At 60.8% G+C, this 18,714-nt stretch overlaps 1 protein-coding gene across 7 annotated transcripts in view; it reads right to left on the bottom strand.

The window, feature by feature from the left end:
- Positions 1-18,714, bottom strand: part of ITSN2 (intersectin 2) — a 55,338-nt gene that overhangs the window by 26,071 nt on the left and 10,553 nt on the right. For all 7 annotated transcript variants that reach the window (XM_074285331.1, XM_074285336.1, XM_074285337.1 and 4 more), the window contains 12 exons: positions 16,514-16,576; positions 15,936-16,028; positions 15,354-15,417; positions 10,126-10,289; positions 8,709-8,912; positions 8,533-8,629; positions 8,047-8,186; positions 7,317-7,380; positions 6,597-6,734; positions 4,118-4,200; positions 3,605-3,855; positions 328-477 (listed from right to left, as the gene is read on the bottom strand). In XM_074285331.1, coding sequence (XP_074141432.1) covers positions 328-477; positions 3,605-3,855; positions 4,118-4,200; positions 6,597-6,734; positions 7,317-7,380; positions 8,047-8,186; positions 8,533-8,629; positions 8,709-8,912; positions 10,126-10,289; positions 15,354-15,417; positions 15,936-16,028; positions 16,514-16,541 — 1,476 coding nt within the window. In that variant the 5' untranslated portion in view covers positions 16,542-16,576. The remainder of the gene's footprint in view (positions 1-327; positions 478-3,604; positions 3,856-4,117; positions 4,201-6,596; positions 6,735-7,316; positions 7,381-8,046; positions 8,187-8,532; positions 8,630-8,708; positions 8,913-10,125; positions 10,290-15,353; positions 15,418-15,935; positions 16,029-16,513; positions 16,577-18,714) is intronic.

Here is an 18,714-nt window from a genome sequence, read left to right as displayed (position 1 = left end):
AAGGAGAAGAAGAAGAAGAAGAGAGCCTCTTGAAACAAAATGGGACGATAACGAGAAGAAAATACAGTCTCAGTGTTCAGCAGTCACTCTCAGTTGGAAGTAATCAGGGGAAGGGTCTTGGGTAGGACCTGAAAGAAACCCTGGAAGCCCTTCCCTCATCTCTCCTCACTCAAGATCCTTCAGGCCCGCCCTCTTCTCCTCCATCCTCGTTCACTGGGTGAAGCTCATCACTTCTCACGGATTTAACGAGCCCCTTTGCTGATGATCTCCTTCCTTTCTTGCCCCAATCTCTCGACTGACCAGCGCGCCCCAGCACTGAGCTCTCACCAGCGCTTCCAACTCGAGGTGCAGACTCTTCTTCCTTGCTTGCAGTCGGACGATCTCTTCCTGTTCCCTATTCCGCTGACTGAGAAGCTCCTGTCGGCGAATTCTCTCCCATTCCAATCGGCGCTGACGCTCCAGCTCTTGTTTTGCAGCCTGCAAGAAAGAAAGAAAATGACTGACGACCAGTGATCCTCGGTAATAAAGTGGGAAGTCCCTCACACTGCAAACCACAGTGGGTTCAAAAAGAACAGGAGGCCGAAGAGTCATATTATTAACAGTTTGCAGCAACGGGCTGAGTTATTAACCAAGAGAAAAGAAATCACTTTGGGTCCTTGAAACTGGAACTTTTTTGTATGAATGAAATCTCGTAGACAGAACCAGAAGAGAAAGTGTGGGATTGAGGGGGAAAAATCTTTGTGTCCAAAGTCACATGAGGGTCTGCTATCCATGAGAAAAGGGAGACAAGCCGAACTTTAAGCCTGAGCCCCATCCCCAATGCACAAGTTGTCAGAAGCATCTGCTAAGGAACCACTGGGACTTTTGCACAGGGGATGACATGGTTGGACTTGCAATCACTTTGGTGGGTAGAATATCGACTAGAGTCAGGAGAGACTTGAGGCAGGTGGACAGACCCCGCCAGCCTTCCCCGCAACTACTGCCATAGTCCAAGCATGAGAGGATGAAGGTCTGTACCAGGATGGGAGCAATGTCAGAGGGCAGAAGGGGGCTTGTCAGAGGTGAAACTGACCAGAGGGGCTGCAGAGGTGAAACTGACCAGAGGGGCTGCAGAGGTGAAACTGACCAGAGGGGCTGCAGAGGTGAAACTGACCAGAGGGGCCGCAGAGGTGAAACTGACCAGAGGGGCCGCAGAGGTGAAACTGACCAGAGGGGCTGCAGAGGTGAAACTGACCAGAGGGGCTGCAGAGGTGAAACAGATCAGAGGGGCTGCAGAGGTGAAACTGACCAGAGGGGCTGCAGAAGTGAAACTGACCAGAGGGGCTACAGAGGCAAAACCACCAGGCCCTGGCAATGAGAGCCGGTATAGCTCCTTGGGGTCACCAGTGCCTAGTGCCCAGTGGGAACCAAATCAATACTTGCTGACTTGACATGAGGCTGAGACCGCAAACCTTAGTTAGCAGATAGTCTAATCACTTCTTTAAGATCCAAATCCACACTGATCGGCTCAGGAGAATGGGGCCGGGGCCTGGGCCGCCTCCATGGGCACCAAGTTTACCAGAAATCACCCTCGCCAAGAGGCTCCTTCTCCTCACCACTTGATAGCCCTTAAGTCATCATGCACAAGGACCCTGAGTCCTCGCGTACAGGAACAGCTCAGGGAAGCTGCTGCGGCTAATTCTGAGCTCCTAAAGAGGAAGGAGGTTTGGGGTCTCACGGAAAAGCCAGCTGAGATTTTCTTGGCACTCTCAGTTGTTGCTGACAGACGATGGACAGAGGCCGGAGATCTGGCTCCACACCACGAGGCGCGGTGGGGCTCGGGTTCTTCTGCCTCGGTTCCATCGTGGCTGAGGGCGCTGGGTAAGAGCCCAAACCTCTCAGGGCTCACAGGCAGTGCGGCGCCCTCTGAGAGCGAGCAGGACAAAGGAAGACCCTGTGGGCAGTGTTCTCCCCAAAGGCTGATCCCAAACACCCCGATCAGTGGCTCTTCCTTCAGGTACAGGGTGAGACGCACACATTCGCCGTAAAGCAGAACTGAATTCTCCTCAGCAGAAGGAAGACACGAGACTTTGCTGGTCCTCACACACTTTCGCCAAACGTGCAGATGGAGGAGCCTTTGGCGAGCAGGGGCCTCTTTCCCTCGGGGTAAGTGCCCAGGGAGGGGCTGAGTCACCCACTCAAAGCCTGACTGAGCTTAGTTGCCTCGGTCCCTACAAAGACCTGGCTGGGAACAGGAGGGAAGATCTAAAAGTTGGGGGAGGGGAGTTTCATCTTGGGTTACTGGAGGGTGATAAGGGAAGCAAATATTAGGCTCAGAAAGTGACATCTGAGAAAGGGATGATGATTTAAATCCAGGTGAGAGAGCCAAGTGTGGAGGGAAGGCTGCTAACGAAGCCACTTCCCTCCACCTTCCCACCTTTTGTGTGACCGCCCCCCAGCCCAAGCCCATCCATTCATAGCAAGTGAAGTTCGGGCCTTCAGCATCCTTCCCCAAGCCGCACACACACGTGCGCAGAGGAGGCGAGGAAAGGGTGCACGGACTCGTAGCAAATGCTGCCTTAGTGGGAAAGTATCTGGCTCGTCTTCTGAAACTCATTAAAGAGCTCCAAACCAAAAGCAAAGGTGAGAGAGTGACTCCGTGCCTCTGCCGTGTACCGACAGGATGGGGCACGTCCTGGGAAACCCGAACCAAGGAGGCAACTGGCCGGTGGGCAGCCTTGAGGTTTGGAGGCTGCGAGTGCCCCTTGGGCCAAAGGCAATGGACAAATCCGGGGAGAGGGGAGGAGGTCTGGGAAGGAACACACGGAGGGAAAGCCACAGAGGCGGAGATGGAAGTGAGGTCATCAAGAGACGAGAGGGCTGAAACCCTCCTGCGCCTAAGGTCTTCTCTGCTTACTCAGGTGATCATCTCACGCCTCAAAAGGCAGAGGGAACCGCTAGCGCCCTAGGGGAAGTGGGTGCTCCGCCTCAAAGTGGGCGAGGGGCCCGTCTCAAAAACGAAGTCCTGATAGGGGCTGGAGTGGGCCCCGACAGAGAGGAAAGGGATCGGGCACAGGGAATGCAGGAGGACGATGGGAGGTGACACTGCAGGAGCGTGACGTGAGGTCACCCACTTTGGCCTGATCAAGCTCGGGCTTTCCTTCCAAGGCCAACAAACCAAAGGAAAAGAGAAATGTCACAGACCCAGCCATGCCCCCCCCCGACCTTGGGCCCCCCCACCGTGAGCCTCGGTCAGGGACAGAGCCCGAAGCAGTCGGCATGGGCTCCCAGACCAGCCTCCGCTGCCAAGAGTCCCACAGACTCAGAGCCACAGAGCCGGAGCCGGGAGCCGCCAGTGACGCGAAGGAGGAGCAGAGGCTCGGGGGCTGCTCACGGGCAAATTCGGCAGCCCGGACCACCCGGGGCCAGCTCCTCTGTATCTGGGTCTCCAGGCCCGAGCCACCCCGGGGCCCCTTCCAGTTACGGTGGGACTTGTTGGGGACAAGGGAAGCCCCCCTCCGAGTTTGGGGGCCTGTGTCAGTCAGGCAGTGGGTGCAAAGGCGCCGAGCACCGCCTGTGTCCCAGCCCCGGGGGAGGAAGCCCCGCGCAGCGCTGAGCCCAGTACCTCCCGCCTCTCCGCCTCTCTCCGGCGCTCCTCTTCCCGCTGCCTCTCCAGCTCCCGCTGCTTCTCCAGCTCGAGCTGCCGCCGCCACTCGTGCTCCTGCAGCAGCCGCTGCTTGCGCTCCAGCTCCTCCTTCTCCTTCTGCGCCTTGCGCTCGGCCTCGCGCTGCTGCTGCTCCAGCAGCACCTGCCGCCGCTTCTCCAGCTCCAGGTTCCCGCGCTCGTAGTTGGCTTTGCGCTTGTCCTCAAAGGTCACTACACAGGCGACAGCAGGGTGAGCGCCAGAAGCCCCCAGCTGCGAGCCCCCCTCCCCCACCCCCTCACAAGGACCCCAAGCGGCTCTTGGGCGGACTTCTCTCCGCAGCCTGTGGAGGGTCCCCGTGGCCGCCCCCACCAACACGGGCGGCTGCTCCCACGCTCTCTCCACACTGGCTGCCAGACACTCGTGAGGCCCCGGGGCCCGTCCCCCTTGACCCGTCCTGCATGGAGACCGCCCACCCCGCGGCTTGTGCCATACCTGGCAACTTTTTCTGGGGTGGCTCTTCCTGGGTTCTCTCGTAAGGCTGAGCTCCATTGAGGGAATCGGCAGGTTTTCCTCCTCTAGAAAAAACATGAGCAGCAGTTGGAGACCATCCCTGCAGCCAAGTTCTCTGGAAAGTGTCCGGGGCGGGGGGGGGGGGGGGGGGGGAGGGGGGTCTTTGCCAGTAAACCACGCCCAAGCCCTCAGGAGGCTTCCCAGGACTCTCCGTCTCCCCTTGTGGTCGGGGATTCGACGGCCATCAGGACGCAGACGGATGACCCGGCCGACTCCGGACCCAGCCCCCTCCTCTCCCCACTTTCCCCTCCACAAGCTCTGGTGAGAAGGTCGAGGCACAACGGGCCAGGACAGCCCAGGGGGCGGGCGTCCTGGCCCGAGAACCACGGAGGGTCAGCGCAGGGGGCCTGCTCTCAGCAGCCGGGACCCTCGGTAATCTGGTGATTAAGGCCAGGGCCGCCATGGCCCCCGGGATTTCTGGGTCCCCGCACAGGGGCCTTCGCCGGCTCGGCGTTTTACCAACGCCTGCCGGCCGGGCTCCCCTTCTTCCTCCTGCTCGTCTCGTTTCTGCACGGGACCGCGGCTGCCCCCGAGTCGCCTAGAACTCAACGTCTGGGGGTGCCGGGCACAGAGTGCTGCCCTTGGAGTGAGGAAGCCCTGAGCTCTGCTCCTGCCCCAGATATCTGCCAGCTGTGTGACCCCACGCCAATCACTTCACCTCTGCCTCAGTTTCCTCAGCTGTAAAATGGGGACAGGGATCGCACCTTCCTCACAGGGTTACGGTGAGAAACGAAAGAGTCTTTGTCGGCTTAGCCCAGAGTCTTACGCCCAGCAGGAACTGGCCCCGGGTTTGTCTCTCCCCCCCCCCCCAAAAGCGCCGGGTCCGCCCGCACGTCTGCGATGGCTCCCGGCCGCCGCTGCAGCGGGGCTTCTCCTCCTTGCCGGGACCTCTTCCCCTGACTCCTGAAAGAGCTCCCCCCTCCCCCCAGCAGCCGTGCCGTCCCAAATGAAAAGCGTCGAATGTGGACGAAACCAGTGCGGCACAAACTGAGAGACCAGCTAACGGGTCGAAAAAAAAGGTCCCGGGGAACATCTTGAGAAAGAGCCAAGACACACAGAAGCTGTGAGAATAAATAAGAAGTCGCCCCTGAGAAAAAAGTGGTCAGAAGACACCATGGGCAGTTCTCGTGGCAAAAAACAAGCAGGACTTTAAGCACCAAGTAAGAGGAGGCTCCAAATCATCCACCACGTGACTTGCCACACAAACAAGCCTCCGCCTCACGTCCCCCAGCCTGGCAAAGGCGACGAAAGAGGAGAACAGAAATCCCGGGCAGACGGGGACCCTGCGCCACGGAGGGCCGGGGAGACTCGGGGGCCGGCCGCTCAGAAGCCGGTCTCTCTGACTCGACAACGGCAGCCCCGGCACGGGCCTTGCCAAAGGCGCACCCCCCGCGTCCCAAAGGGCCGAGGGCAGCGCCCACCGCGAAGTTTTAAGTCTGAGCCGGAAGAAAGTAGGACCGTGAACAGCCCAGACCAACCCGGGGCTGCCTGAACTTATATATTATCGCCTGAGTCCTGTGGGAAGCCCCGGGAAGGGACGGAGAAACGGGAGCCCCGAGGACACGCAGACTCCCCGGCCCCAAAGCTGCCGCCAGGCCGTGAGGCGTCCCTTCCATCGCCAGGGCAGACCCAGTCACTTGGAAGGTAGGAGGCTGGGAGAAGTTCTGGGGAAGCCCAGAGAGAGGCCCAGGCCAGCAGCCTCAGGCACCGCTCGGGGGCACAGTGTCCACAGATGCCCAGGGACGGGGCCCTGCAGGCACAGAAGCTTGGCAAGGGACTCCCCACCCCCCACCTGCTGCCTGCCCGGTGTCTAACCTGGGGAGATCTGTCACCCCCCTTTGGGCCGTCCCCACGCTGGAGCCTCCCTCAGGCCCGACACTGGCTGGTTCTTCTGGGCTGGCACTTGGGCCGGTCCCAGTGGTCGTCACTGCCGCTCTACGGGCAGCCACCAGGACAGATTCCTTACCCTGCTAGCCTGGGCTAACTGGGGGGTGGAAGGAGTGCAGCAACGGGTCTGGGGGCCTCGCAACGTCCGCCACGGACCCCCGCGTGCCCCTCAAACCCCACCCCTGGGAAGCCCGAGGCCGGCCCCGCGGCTCTCGCTGCCCTCCCGGCCCCGTCCAGAGGCTGTCCCAGAGCGCTCGGCCACACGGAATTTAGTCCGGGGCGCTTAGTGAGGGCCCGCCGTGGGCCTTGGCCGGGACAGTGACGGCCCTCCGACGGCCTCCACTCCTCCAGGGAAGACCACGTCCGCACGCACCGAGGGCGAGGACAGAGCCAACGTCCGGGCAGGGAGGCGGCCGATCGGTTGCCTCGTGGCCCCCACGGACCTTCTCCCCTGTCGGGCTGGGGCAGGGTCAACCCGACAACAGCCGATTCCCCGGGTCTGCAGCCCGCTCACCTGAAAGGAGGCGGCACCAGCTCCGGAGGCAAGGTCAGAGGCAGCGGCTGCCCGGCGCGGGCCATGTCCGTGAGATGCATGGCCAGAATAAACTCTTCCGCTTTGAGCTGACCGTCTCCATCCACGTCGGCCAAGTTCCTGAAGGAAAACGCGTGAGACGGGAATGGCCCTGATGAGGGCGATAGACCCGAGGTCCGGGGCGCTCGGTGACGGGCCGAGTCACTCGGGCAGTCTGAGGGACCACGAGGAAAAACTGCTTCACCCGCCCTCCAGGGGCCCCAGGGGCTAACGGGGCCCAGGACTGCCCCCGGCCCGTGCCCAGCCCCCGGCACGCGTGCTGGGCAACTCAGCAGCTGGAAAGACTGGCGAACCATGCCATGACTGGCCACAGAGCCGCCGGGCCTCCCCGGCCTTCATCCCGGGGTCGCCCAGTCGGGCTCTGGGCCAACCCCTCCTCGTTCCCAAGAAGTCCCGGGGCCACGGCCCAGGTGTGCCCGGGGACCGGCTCCCTGGACGTGGGTGTGGAGTCAGAGGGGAGGCTTCAGATACCCATTCTACGGCCTCAGTCCTCTTACGACCGTTTTTGGGCGAGCAGTTTCCTTGAGAGGGAGTTTGGGGGTATTCCCCAAAAGAGGGATTCCGCTCAAGGGTCTCCCTAGTTCTCAAAGGCCCCAGATTGCCCCTCCAAGTCACGCCCTCCAGCACCGAGGACCAACTTACCAAATAGTAGCCAGCTGGGTCTGGGAAAGGTTGGACTGGAGCAGAGCGTTGCGAGCCTGCAGACCTGGCAGAGAAGGAGAACATGGGGTCTGAATAAGCAGGCCCAATGGAAAACGGACCAGAGGGGACAAGCCGGCCCAATGAAGACAAGCCGGCCCTGAGGGGACAAGCCGGCCCAATGGAAAGCGGGACCAGAGGGGACAGGCTGGCCCAATGAAGACAAGCGGGCCCTGAGGGGACAAGCCGGCCCTGAGGGGACATGCCGGCCCTGAGGGGACAAGCGGGCCCAATGGAAAGCGGACCAGAGGGGACAGGCTGGCCCTGGGCTCCCTTGAGTATGGCTGGCAGCTGGGCCCCCACGGCAGGGCAAAGGCCGGGCCTTCCCCAGATCACCAGGGGCAGGCGCGGGCAAACAAAGCCCCCCGGCTAATCTGAGCTTCAGGGGCAGGCGCCTCCCCCTTCCTTGCCTGGGCCCGGGCTGCCTCCCTCCACGGCCCGCTGCCAAGGCCACTCCATGGGCCCGTCCTGAGCACGCAGGTACCAGTAAGGTTTCGTACACTTGCCAGAGCAAGATGGTCTCAGGGGGAGGTCACTCTGGCCTTTGAGCTACTAGGTCTCCTCCACCAGATTCCCACCCGGATCTCCCGGCCCCGGGCTAACAAGGAAGCCCCCAACCGTGGGGCAAAGCAGCCATGGCGGCGCTCGGAACGTGCGCCCCGATCTGGCTCACCTGAGAGGTAACCCGTCATGCCCTTGTCCAAACTGTTAAACTTCTGCCGGTACTTCAGTCTCGAGGGCTGCGGGACGGCCCAGTCGGAGGTTCCAGCTTTGGGGGAGCCCCCTGTCAGTGAAGCAGTGGAGGACGTGGAGCTATAGGGAAAAGGAGAAGCTGGCAGGGCGGGGGCAGACCCCCCCCGGAGACGCCCCTCAGGAGGGCGGGCGAGTGACAGACACTGGACCGGATCAATGCGCAACTGGCCATTTGGCCCCCACAGTCGTCGGGCGCGTCCCGTGCTCCAAGGAGCTCTGCGCCACTTCAGAGCAGCCACGCGAGATCCCCAAGGTTAGCCTGCCTGGGGGGAGGGGGGCTGCCCTTTCTTGTTCCCAACTTGAACACGGGACAGAACGCCCCCGACAGTGCAGGGGGAACCCCGGACCCGCTGCCACGTGCCTCAGAGCAGGGCGGGTCCCCGAGGAGCCACCGAGCGCCCCGTACCTGCTCGATCCCAAGTCGATGAGAGACTGCGCCTTCTGGATACAGGAGCCGCCGAAGCCGCCCATCAAGAGGCCGTACGATGACGTATGAGGCAACGCTGGAAAGAAGCAGCGAGAGGGGGCGTCGTCCCTGGCCAATCCCCGGCGGAGACCCCCAGCGCCCCCCCAGGCACCTACTTGCTGAGGAGAAGGGGACGGCCACGGGCTGCAGCAGAGCGGCCGTTCCATTGGGCAGCGACGACGTGCTCACGGAGGGCACCAGGGGCGCGGGCATCCCCAAGGGAGGGAGGGACGTGACGGAAGGCCGGGAGGCGCCGGGCGCCAGGGGGGCGGCCGCAGGCACACACTGAGGGATGGACAGGTTGGGCATGCTTCCCATTCCTGTGAGGGACACAGCGGGCCTCCAGTGAGACCGAACGCCCCCCGCTCCCGACGACACCCCGGCCAGGCTAGCCTCGGACAGCTCTAGGGGTCCGGAAGGACCACCCGCCGCCTCCTTCTCTGGGCCCGGGCGCCGACGTCCGGTACAGCTCAGAGCAACGAGGGCCCGAGGTCTCCCCGCTTCCAAAGCACAAGAGGGGAGCTGGGGCTCCGCAGGCCGGGGACCCTCTCAGACAAGAGGCAGAGCCCAGCGGGCCCGGGAACCGCTTGTCTTCTCTCACAAAGAGGAGGTGCGCCCTGAGAAAAGGGGGGCCGTGCTGGAGGAGCAGCGGAGCCGGGGCTGCCCTTTCACACGAGGCCACAGACGGTCATCGAGGGTCTTGGGGGGGAGGGAGCTGTGCATGCTGTCACATTATTCTCGAGCCAGGCCTGAAAGCCCCGGGGCGCCCCGACTCCGGATGAGCCTGTCCTTCAGGGGTGGGGAGGAAGTGGGCGGGGAAGCCAAAGGGACCTCCATGACCGCGGGGCCCCGGACCAGGCCGGTCCAGGGCGGCCAGCCCAGTGAGGACTCCGGGAGAGGCAGGGCCAGGGCCGACCCCCCCAGTCCCTCCCCACCAGGAGGGCTCCTCGGGGGCAAAGCCACGCCTGGGCCCGGCTCCGCGGGGGCTTTGGGCTACAGCCCGCGGCAGGGGTCAGCCCAGCCCGCCACAGACCGTGAACGTCTCCGGACCTCCACAGGGCCCCTTCCTGGCTACTTTGGGTCCCAAGCCACGGGGTCCCCAAAAGCTCCCCCAGCACTGCCCGAAGGCTTAGAGGCTGCCTGCCCTAAAATCCGGCCCCCCGGAGATGGCCAGAGACCGCCCGGGCACCGCAGGCCCTAGCATGCCTTGTCCGAGGAGGGTGACCGGCTCGTGGGGAGGGCGGAGAGGGCGCATGGCGGCCCGAGCCTCTGCTCCCCTTTTGGGCTTTGGAGGGGGGGTGACTTCGTGCCCTCGGGGCTCTGAGCTGTGCCCGGCCAAAGGCCGCCCCTCTGTCCCGGCCCCAGCGGATGGCTCCCAGGCCAATCCCACGCCCCGTGGGCCTGAGGGTCCGCTTTCTGTCCCGGTAGTCAGGGCGGAGAAGGGGCCCGGGTTCTAGTCTCCGCTTTGCCCGCCCACCTCCCGGGCAGGTCGGAGCCCCCCCGATGGCGCCCAGGCGAGGCCCCAGGAGGTACCAAAGCGCGCGGACGCCAAGGGGGAGAGCACGGGAGGCTGCTTCATGACCGGAGGCAGGGAGGCAGGCAGGCGCTGCCCTTGCAGCGTGAGCTTGATGAGCTTCATGGCGATGGAGAACTCCTGCTGGTCCATCTTCCCGTCCTTGTTCAGGTCCGACAGCGTCCTGAGGGCAGAGACGAGGAGGGGCGCTGACCGGGAGGCCCCCGCCGGTCCTTCCCCTTCCCAGCGCCGCCAAAGTCAGAGCGACTGCGGCGGGCCGTTAACCAAGCCGCCTTTCCGGGGAGCGCACTGACTGCGCCGGCGCTGGGTCTCCACTCCTGCCCCTCTGAAAACCAAGAGAACCGGAGTGGGACCCGTAAAGGGAACTGCCAGGGAAAAGGGAGGTGAAAAGGAGCAGGGGCCCGAGTGGACCAGGCCCTCTCTAGGAGCCCAGAGGCTCCCACGCTGCCCCAAAAGGCAGCCTCTGCACGACGCCGGGGCAAGGTGGGCGCCCAGAGGGAGGAGATCCTGCCCCAGGAAACCGGCCAACTGTCCTGGGAACGTTCAGCCTCAAAATGAGAAGCCTGGGTCAGGGGGAGGGCGCGGAGGCCGAGGAGTGACCCCCAAAGGTCACCAGGCCCCTTGGACCAGCAGACCCCTGGGAGGGGCCCCACTGTGCGCCGGCTCATTCCTCCCGCAGAGCTTTGGATACAAACACTCACAGGTACACACACTCACAGGTACACACTCACAGGTACACACACACACACAGGTATACACACTCACAGGTACACACACACACAGGTACACACACACAGGTGCACACACACACAGGTAAACACTCACAGGTACACACAGGTACAGACACTCACAGGTACACACACACACAGGTATACACACTCACAGGTACACACATACTCACAGGTACACACACACACAGGTACACACACACACAGGTACACACACACACAGGTGCACACACACACAGGTACACACAGGTACAGACACTCACAGGTACACACACACACAGGTATACACACTCACAGGTACACACATACTCACAGGTACACACACACACAGGTACACACACTCACAGGTGCACACAGGTACACACACACAGGTACACACACACACAGGTACACACACACACAGGTACACACACTCACAGGTGCACACAGGTACACACACACACAGGTACACACACACACAGGTACACACACACAGGTATACACACTCACAGGTACACACATACTCACAGGTACACACACACACAGGTACACACACTCACAGGTACACACACACACAGGTGCACACACTCACAGGTACACACACACAGGTACACACACTCACAGGTGCACACAGGTACACACACACAGGTACACACACACACAGGTACATACACACACAGGTGCACACACTCACAGGTACACACACTCACAGGTACACACACTCACAGGTGCACACAGGTGCACACACTCACAGGTACATACACACACAGGTACACACACTCACAGGTACACACACTCACAGGTACACACATACAGGTACACACACAGGTACACACACTCACAGGTGCACACAGGTACACACACACAGGTACACACACTCACAGGTGCACACAGGTACACACACACACAGGTACATACACACACAGGTGCACACACTCACAGGTGCACACACTCACAGGTACATACACACACAGGTACAAACACTCACAGGTACACACACACAGGTGCACACACTCACAGGTACATACACACACAGGTACACACACTCACAGGTACACACACTCACAGGTACACACACACAGATACACACACACAGGTACACACACTCACAGGTACACACACTCACAGGTACACACCCACAGGTACACACACACAGGTACACACTCACAGGTACATACACACACAGGTACACACACACACACAGGTACACACACTCACAGGTACACACATAGTTAGGTACACACACACAGGTACACACTCACAGGTGCACACACTCACAGGTGCACACACTCACAGGTACATACACACACAGGTACACACTCACAGGTACACACACACAGGTACACACATACTCACAGGTACACACACACAGGTACACACACTCACAGGTGCATACCGACACAGGTACACACATACTCACAGGTACACACACAGGTACATACACTCACAGGTACACACATGCACACACACAGGTACACACACTCACAGGTACACACACTCACAGGTACACACACACAGGTACACACACTCACAGGTGCACACACAGGTACACACTCACAGGTGCACACACTCACAGGTACACACACACACAGGTACACACACTCACAGGTGCACACACTCACAGGTACATACACACACAGGTACACACACTCACAGGTGCACACACTCACAGGTACACACTCACAGGTGCACACACACACAGGTGCACACACTCACAGGTACATACACACACAGGTACACACACTCACAGGTACACACTCACAGGTACACACACACAGGTACACACACTCACAGGTACACACACTCACAGGTACACACACTCACAGGTGCACACACACACAGGTACACACTCACAGGTGCACACACTCACAGGTACACACACACACACAGGTACACACACTCAGGTGCACACACACACACTCACACAGGTACACACTCACAGGTACACACACACAGGTCACACACACACAGGTACACACATACTCAGGTACACACACACAGGTACACACACTCACAGGTGCACACCGACACAGGTACACACACAGGTACACACACTCACAGGTACACACACACACAGGTACACACACTCACAGGTACACACACTCACAGGTACACACACTCACAGGTGCACACACAGGAACACACACAGGTGCACACACTCACAGGTGCACACACTCACAGGTACACACACACAGGTACACACACTCAGGTGCACACACACTCACTCACACAGGTACACACTCACAGGTGCACACACACACAGGTACATACACACACAGGTGCACACACTCACAGGTGCACACACAGGTACATACACACACAAGTGCACACACTCACAGGTACACACACACAGGTACACACACTCACAGGTACATACACACACAGGTACACACACTCACAGGTACACACACACAGGTACACACACACACAGGTACACACTCACAGGTGCACACACTCATAGGTACATACACACACAGGTGCACACACTCACAGGTACACACACACAGGTACACACACTCACAGGTACATACACACACAGGTACACACACTCACAGGTACACACACACTCACAGGTACACACACACAGGTACACACTCACAGGTGCACACACTCACAGGTGCACACACTCACAGGTACATACACACACAGGTACACACACTCACAGGTACACACATAGGTACACACACACTCACAGGTGCACACACTCACAGGTACACACATAGTTAGGTACACACACACAGGTACACACACAGGTACACACACACTCACAGGTACACACACACAGGTACACACTCACAGGTGCACACACTCACAGGTGCACACACTCACAGGTACATACACACACAGGTACACACACTCACAGGTACACACATAGTTAGGTACACACACACACTCACAGGTGCACACACACAGGTACACACTCACAGGTGCACACACTCACAGGTACACACATAGTTAGGTACACACACACAGGTACACACACAGGTACACACTCACAGGTGCACACACTCAGAGGTACATACACACACAGGTACACACACAGGTACACTCACAGGTGCACACACACAGGTACACACACACACAGGTCACACACACAGGTCCACACTCACAGGTATATACACACACAGGTACACACTCACAGGTGCACACACACACAGGTACACACACAGGTACACACACTCACAGGTACACTCACACAGGTATACACATACTCACAGGTACACACACACATAGGTATACACACAGGTACACACACTCACAGGTACACTCACACAGGTACACACACACAGGTACACACACTCACAGGTACACACATACTCACAGGTACACACTCACAGGTGCACACACACAGGTACACACATAGTTAGGTACACACATACTCACAGGTACACACAGGCTCACAGGTACACACACTCACAGGTACACACATACTCACAGGTCACACACACACAGGTACACACACTCACAGGTACATACACACACAGGTGCACACACTCACAGGTACACACATAGTTAGGTACACACACTCACAGGTACACACCCACAGGTACACACACACAGGTACATACACACACAGGTACACACACACACACAGGTACACACACTCACAGGTACACACATAGTTAGGTACACACACACAGGTACACACTCACAGGTGCACACACTCACAGGTGCACACACTCACAGGTACATACACACACAGGTACACACTCACAGGTGCACACACTCACAGGTACACACACTCACAGGTACACACATAGTTAGGTACACACACACAGGTACACACTCACAGGTGCACACACTCACAGGTCATACACACAGGTACACACACACAGGTACACACACACACAGGTACACACACAGGTACACACTCACAGGTACATACACACACAGGTACACACACATACAGGTACACACACTCACAGGTACACACATAGTTAGGTACACACTCACAGGTGCACACACTCACAGGTGCACACACTCACAGGTACATACACACACAGGTACACACTCACAGGTGCACACACACACAGGTACACACACACACACAGGTACACACATACTCACAGGTACATACACACACAGGTACACACATAGTTAGGTACACACACACACTCACAGGTGCACACACTCACAGGTACACACACACACAGGTACACACACACAGGTGCACACACTCACAGGTACACACACTCACAGGTACACACACAGGTGCACACACACACAGGTACACACTCACAGGTACACACACACAGAGGTACACACTCACAGGTACACCCCCACACCCCCACACCCCCACGCTCACTCTCCCTCTCGCCTCCAGCTGCCCCTGCGCCCTTCCGTTTTGGCTTCACACGCTGGAGGCTCTCCCGAGGCCCTGCCCGGGGTCTCCCCCCCCCCCCCCAGGCTGCCGCCGTTAGCTCGAGGACCTCCCGGCCAGGGCAGAAAGGCCGCTGTCGGAGGCTCCGTGCCAAGGGCCGCCCCGCTCTCGATGCCCGCGGCGGAGAAAGGCGCCTTACCATATTTCAGCTAAAACAGGAGCCGGGAGGCCGGACTGCAAGAAGAAACCGCGAGCCTGATCACCTGCGGCCGAAACAGCGACAGAAGTGAGCCGCGGGCTCGGCGAGCGCCCATCAGGAAGTATCTATCGGCCGGGCGGGGAGGCTGGAGTCCGCCAGGAGGGGGGGGGGAGGCGCTGACATCTGCCTGGAGGTCTGGGTGGACCTCTGTGTGTGTGTGTGGGGGGGGGGGCTGGCTGCTGATTAGGAGCTACAAGGGCGGCCTGCCCTCTCCCCTGGGAGAAGGGGGTCGCCACGGTCCCTCGGTCCAGGAAGATGGGGCCAGACCCGCTCCTGGCGAGAGAGCCCGGGGGTCCTCGGCCCCGCCCTTGCCAGGGTGTCGTGGGGAGGCCCCGGGCCTGGCACACAGGAGGCGCTTCATCCATGTGGGCTCCCCCTCTTTGCCCCCCAAAGCAGCCTTGGCCCTCCCCCCAGTTCCCAGGGGTGTGAGGCGGGCATCCGGCCGAACCTCGATGCCGGTCAGTCTCGGGCCGTGGGGAGGAGGCCGCGGGAGCTCCGGCCGCCAGGGGGCGCCGCACTGACCTGTGATGTGTCCGCCAGCGGGCCGGAGGCTGTCGAACTGCTTGTCGTGCTTGGTGCGCTCCTCGGAGGTGATGGCCCACACGTTGGGGCCGCCTGAAACACACGGGGAAGGGCCCCCGTGAGCCGCCGCCGCCGGCCGGGAGCACAGCATCCCCCCGGGGAGGACCGGCCGGCACAGAGCGACGGGGAAGGGCTAAGCTGGACGCCGGCCAAGACTGGTGACCGGAAACGGCATCCGCCGGCCGTGACGTCAGCTCCCCACTGTGGAGGAGGGGAGGGGGAGGAAGAGGAGGAAGGAGAGAAGAGGGGAAGGGAGGAGGGAGAGGAGGAGGAGGGGGAGAGGAGAGGGAGAATCAATGGAATAGGAAGAGACAAAACTGCCCAAGACGCTGGAGGGCGAGGGTGGGGAGGGAGGGGCCGGCCCTGCTTGTGGAGGGTCTAAGGGAGAGACCCGTGAGGCCGGGCTGGCGGAAGCGGCTCCAGGCCCCTCTCCCAGCCAGCCCCGGCGGTCAGAGACAGCCCGGTCCAAAAAGAAGCCCCGAAGCCCCAGCCCGGCCCCGCGCCCCCCACCGTCTCACCGTTCATGACGGCGGGAAACTGAGCCATCACGGTCCGGGGCCGGCCTGGCAGCTCTCGGCCATCTGCAACAAGAAGAGACGCGTGGCTCAGGTTTCCCCTTCCCGCTCCGGGGGGTCGGGGCGTCCCGGCAGTGACGGGAGCCGGGAGTCGCTCACGGCGAATCCGGGGAAAGGAGCAGAGCCTCTGTCCCGGGCTGCGGCCGGCCCAGCTGGCGCCCCTCCCTCCCTCCCTCCCTCATCAGGCGGGGTGCTTCCTGGGCACCGGGCACCCTGCCGGGCACGAGGGAGGCGAACGCCGTTCTCCCTGCCTCAGAGAGCTTCCATTCTATCTGCAAGGGGGGATCTGGGGGCGGGGGCTGAATTCTGAAGGAAACCAGGGGCCGCGAGGCAGGAGGGCGACGAGGGAGGCGAGGGCACAAGCGAGGGCCGGCCTGGAGAGCACCAGCCTGTGATGGAGTCTCCCGGGGGGGGGAGGGGAAGAGGAAGGGGGTGGGGTCAGGCTGTGGGTGTGGGAGCAGCAGCTGAGGTGCCCGGACTGGCTCCTCGGGCCCAACTCGCCGCCCCGCGTCGGAGAGCCGCCCCGTCACTGCGGGCACTGCCGGGTGACTGGGGGAGGGGGCCCGTTTCGGGCGGTATTTATCATTCTCTCCGTGGGGGACTCCTGTGAGGAGGCGCGCAAGCGTTGTGGCGCCATCCCCTGAGGAGACCAGAAAACACTGGGCCCAACTTGTCCTGCCCAATGGACGTGGCCATCCGCCACCCCAGCCTCTGACATCCTGGGGGGTCCGGCCCAGCCCCCACTTGGAGACCCCGGCCCCGGGGGAGCTCTCCCTCTCCCCTTAAAACACACACATCTCCTAAGGTCTGAAGACAAAGAGAATGTCGATTCCTTCTCTCGACCAGACTCAGGTGGATCGAGGCGGGCACGTGCTGGCACTTCTGAGGGTCGCGGGCCCTTAGGGCCACGGGGTGGGGGGAAACCGAGGCCCCGAGAGGCCGTCGGTGCCCGAGGTCGCAGACATGCCGTGGGAGAAGCAGGGTTTAAACCCCCGTCCTGCAGGCGGCCAGCCGGGGCTCGATTATTCAGGGCAACGACGGCGGAGCTGGGTTTTGTGCGGTCATTACCCAGTTTTCTCCAGTTTTGTAAGGAAGCGGCCAAGCGCAGAGCCGGCTCCCGGACAAACGTGCCCCCCAAGGCCAGACGGGAAGCCAGGGGCCGAGAGACGAAGGGGAGCTGCGCGGAGAACGCTTCTAAAGTTAGCCCTGAAGAACCCCCAGAGCCGCGTCTCCAGCCCTGGTCTGTGCCCGTGAACAGAGGCAGAAAGGCCCTGGGGCAGAAGAGCCCAGAATGGGAGATTAGGAAGTAAAAGGCCACATTCTGACCCCGCGGTCTCCCCCGCCCCCCATCAGCCCTCCAAAGTCATCCAGTCCAGCCTGAGCCCTTGCTTAATGGCCAGAAAGAGACGGAGGGGAGGACGGCAGTGGGGAGCACGGCTATCCAAGGACGCTGGCTCCGAGCCCCGGAAAAAGATGGAAACACGGAGGCTGCTGTCACACGGACTTGACCCCAACGTTGACTTGGGAAACTCTCGGCCTCCTGTGGGTGAGATCCCCCGGAGCCGGAGGGGACCTGACACCTGTTAGGCGCTAATGCTTCCCCAACAACCTGCAGGCCTGGAAAGGCCTTGGTTACAACTTCGGGTCCCAAAGGAGACTCCCTCCTCTTCATGCTAGCCCGGGTCGGGCCACCTGAGGACTCAATCTTGGCCATCCCCAGCCCCCGTAGGACTTGAACAGCACGAGCGGGCCGAGAGGGTGCCACAGGGAGGGAAGAACCGTGTGAGCCACCCCAAGGTCCCAGGGTAACTGGGGGACCTCCCCCCCCCCAGGGCACCAGCAGCTAGAGCTAGAGAAGGCCTGCTGGCGATGCTATACAGATTAACAGAGCAAAGGAGGGAAAAGAGAGAGCATCCCAGGGAGTGGGCACAGGCAGGAAAAATGCAGTGGGGAGATGGAGAACGAAGAGAGGAGGCCAGTGGGAGAAAGGGCCCGGCTAAGGGGGGTTTCTATCTGATCCTAGCAGTGAGCTCATCCCTGCAGCTGACTGCGATGGTCGTGAAGGTAGAAAGGTAAGAAGTGACAAGACCAGAGCTGTGCACGTCTTTGTGTATATCCACCCACCCATCCATCCCCTTATTTAT

Source organism: Sminthopsis crassicaudata, chromosome 2 (genome assembly GCF_048593235.1).
Source record: "Sminthopsis crassicaudata isolate SCR6 chromosome 2, ASM4859323v1, whole genome shotgun sequence".
Taxonomy (NCBI): Eukaryota; Metazoa; Chordata; class Mammalia; order Dasyuromorphia; family Dasyuridae; genus Sminthopsis; species Sminthopsis crassicaudata.
Note: the sequence above shows the minus strand (reverse complement) of the source record. Positions and strands in the feature narration are given on the sequence as shown.